This window comes from Dipodomys ordii, unplaced genomic scaffold, assembly GCF_000151885.1.
Source record: "Dipodomys ordii isolate 6190 unplaced genomic scaffold, Dord_2.0 Scaffold173, whole genome shotgun sequence".
In the NCBI taxonomy this organism is placed as follows: Eukaryota; Metazoa; Chordata; class Mammalia; order Rodentia; family Heteromyidae; genus Dipodomys; species Dipodomys ordii.
Window position 1 is genome coordinate 912,734 of NW_012267389.1, and position 2,721 is coordinate 915,454.

The window sequence follows — 2,721 nt, forward strand, 5'->3', positions numbered from 1 at the left end:
GCAGCTGGGGCCCGGCCCGGTCAGCCAGCAGCAGCACCGCAGCTGGGCTGGGCGCCACAGCTGCCACAGACCACAGGAAACCATCTTCAGAGGCCTGGCAAGTGTGTGTAGGCTTGCACTCAGCACGTCTTACTACAGTGAAGGAAATTGGGAGAATCTGTCCAGGGCTACAACTAGTCTAACAGAGTGTGACTGAAGACAGGATGGAGAAACGGCTCCCGCGTCAGTGACACCGGAGGTCTGTGTGCTCAGGCCTCCAACGCTGGCTCTGGGCAGACTGCTCCTGTCACCTGCTCCTCCTCGGGCCCCTCTCCTCTCTGATTTCCCACTGTTGGTGCAGCTGGGAAGTGGGGAGAAGAATAAACCATCCTGCTACTTGTTCGCAGCTCACTCTGAACTTGGGTAAGCAGGACCAAGAATGAGGATCTACGCAATTTCCAATAAGGCCCTTGTTGCAGACACATTCGGTGCTGCATGTAGAACCATGCAGCCCAGACACCATCCTGCGATGTGCTCTGAGCTGAAGTCTGAGAGCACTGGTTCGGGGCGATGGGGAGCGGACTGGCTGCTTACCCCATCCGATGAGGAGGTAGGCCAGGAAGCATCTGCTGGGGGGGAAGATGGCCACCAGGAGGGTGTGCAGGTACAGCCCCTCCACCAGGAGCCAGTAGAAGTTTGCCATGATGCAGTACTGGAAGAACACCAGGCTGAGCTTGCAGCCAACCTGGAGCCAGAGACAGGGAGGGAATGCCCCTGGGTAAGAGCAGTTGTGGCCGCAGAGCTGCTGTGCAGGGTGGGGGATCCAGGGCATCCCGGTCTGGCTCAAGATGGCTGCCATCCACACCGTGGCCCTGGCCTTGGCCAGGAATGCCCTGTGCTGCAGGGAGGCCCTTGGTAGACACGGTGCCCAGCCCACCTGCACGGGCCGATCACCCCAGAGATGGAGATGAAAACGCCCTGTGGCCAGCAGGCCTCTAACTACGGGAGCTGGTGCTCCTCCCACCGTCCATTGTGCCTGCCTCCCCATCCCCTTCCTCCACAGCCACTCAAGCTCCCCCTCCTCCCCGGGACATGGCTGGCTGAGGGCGCAGAAGGCACAGCGTGGCAGGTTGTGCCCGGATGGCTGGGCCCCGGCCCCTCAGACTTGTCCCTGCGGCTGGGGTGAGCACAGGAAAGGCTGAGGCTCAGCCGCCAGCACCCTTCATAGTAGTTCAGTTGCCAAGAGGTTTAGGAAGATAAAATGGCAGCCAGAATCAAGACCTTAGAGAATCTTGCAGTTTCCCCAGTTGTAAAAGAGAGGTTTTAATTTGGGGAAATTAATTAGAGATGGAAAAGCAAGAGAAAGATACATCCAATGAATTATTTCCCCTGGAGTTTTGCAGGGGTTTTCACTGGGCAGACGACAGTCAATCAATTCAATCTCTCAAACCTCCTTTCACACAGTAGATGCATCAGAGATTTCCCCTTCAGGGCAACACACAGCCACGCTTCCGTCCGCCACTCCAGTCACCGCGTGCTACAGAGAACAGCATCTCCCACTCCGTTCTTTTAATTTCTGTATCTATGCAGACACATACCCATGGATGTTGGGATAGAGGTAATCGACATCCACCGGAAATACTTGTATTTGGGGGCAGGTGTGGTGTATAGATGTAGCAGACACATTTATGCACTGGTGGAGGCGTAGTGCTGCACACACGGGCAGCACGCTTTTTACCTGCTCATGGGGGGGACATACTTATGTGTTCACATGCGTGTGCATGTGCGTGGGCACACACACACACCCCCTCCCTATGGGGATCGTGCTGAGCTCTGAGCTGAGCTCCCTGGGCCGTGAGGGGCTTCCCCCCAGCAGCCATGTGGCCCAGACCCTCCTGACTCCCGCCTGCCTCACATCGCTTTACTTCTCTTTTCTCCAAAGTGGAGAAAGACGGAGAAAAATCCCTGTCACCTCTGCCTTTGGCAGAAGCGGCTGCAACCACCCACCAGGAAAGCTGGAGAAGCAATGCAGATTCATGACTTCTCATCACACTGAACAGTGAAACACATTTACAGGCCTTTCGCAGACGGGTCTGGGTGCTGTTGATGCCATCCAAAGGCATCTTTCTGTCTTTGATGAGTTACTCTATCTTAAAACACACAAATCAGTGCACTAAAGAAATAAAGGGGTGACCTTGGTTGAGATGCGCGGTATTCCGAAACTGACATGTTGAATGGAAACCCTTCTGTGCAGCTACTTAAAAATGACATAACTTTAAGCCACCCAATCAAGACAGGAAGCCTGAAACCAAAAACACGACTACGACACTGACAAGGTATAGGCAGTTGTATCACAGGAGGGCTCTGGGGCTTGTGTGTCGGGGGGGGGGCTGGGGGCAGGATGCCCTCCCTGGGAGAGGCTCGCACAGCTCCACAGAGGGCGAAGGGAACCCTTACCAGATGCCAGACTGACTCATGCCTTGATCTCGGAATAACAAGCAACAAGTGCTCAAACAAGTGTGTGGGCCTCTGTCCACAGGGCTGCCCCGTAGCTGCCCGAGACCTTGCGAGTCAGCAGCTCAACTTCCCCGAAGTACAGGCACCACACATGGAGAAGCCTTGCAGGGAGTCTGAGGGTGAGACGTAGGATTGCTTAAGTGAGTGAGCTTGGAGCCTTGCATGCCAGTGGCCACCCGCCGAGCAAGGCCATGGAACAAACATCCTGCAGGATGAGGGACAGAC

The 2,721-nt window shown here is 55.6% G+C and overlaps 1 protein-coding gene across 1 annotated transcript in view; it reads right to left on the reverse strand.

Annotated features, from left to right (window-relative positions):
• The window catches only part of Vipr2 (vasoactive intestinal peptide receptor 2), a 75,027-nt gene that overhangs the window by 6,678 nt on the left and 65,628 nt on the right, over window positions 1–2,721 (reverse strand). Inside the window, exons 7-8 of the mRNA XM_013033637.1 lie at window positions 574–724; window positions 262–340 (exon numbers count right to left, since the gene is read on the reverse strand). Coding sequence (XP_012889091.1) covers window positions 262–340; window positions 574–724 — 230 coding nt within the window. The remainder of the gene's footprint in view (window positions 1–261; window positions 341–573; window positions 725–2,721) is intronic.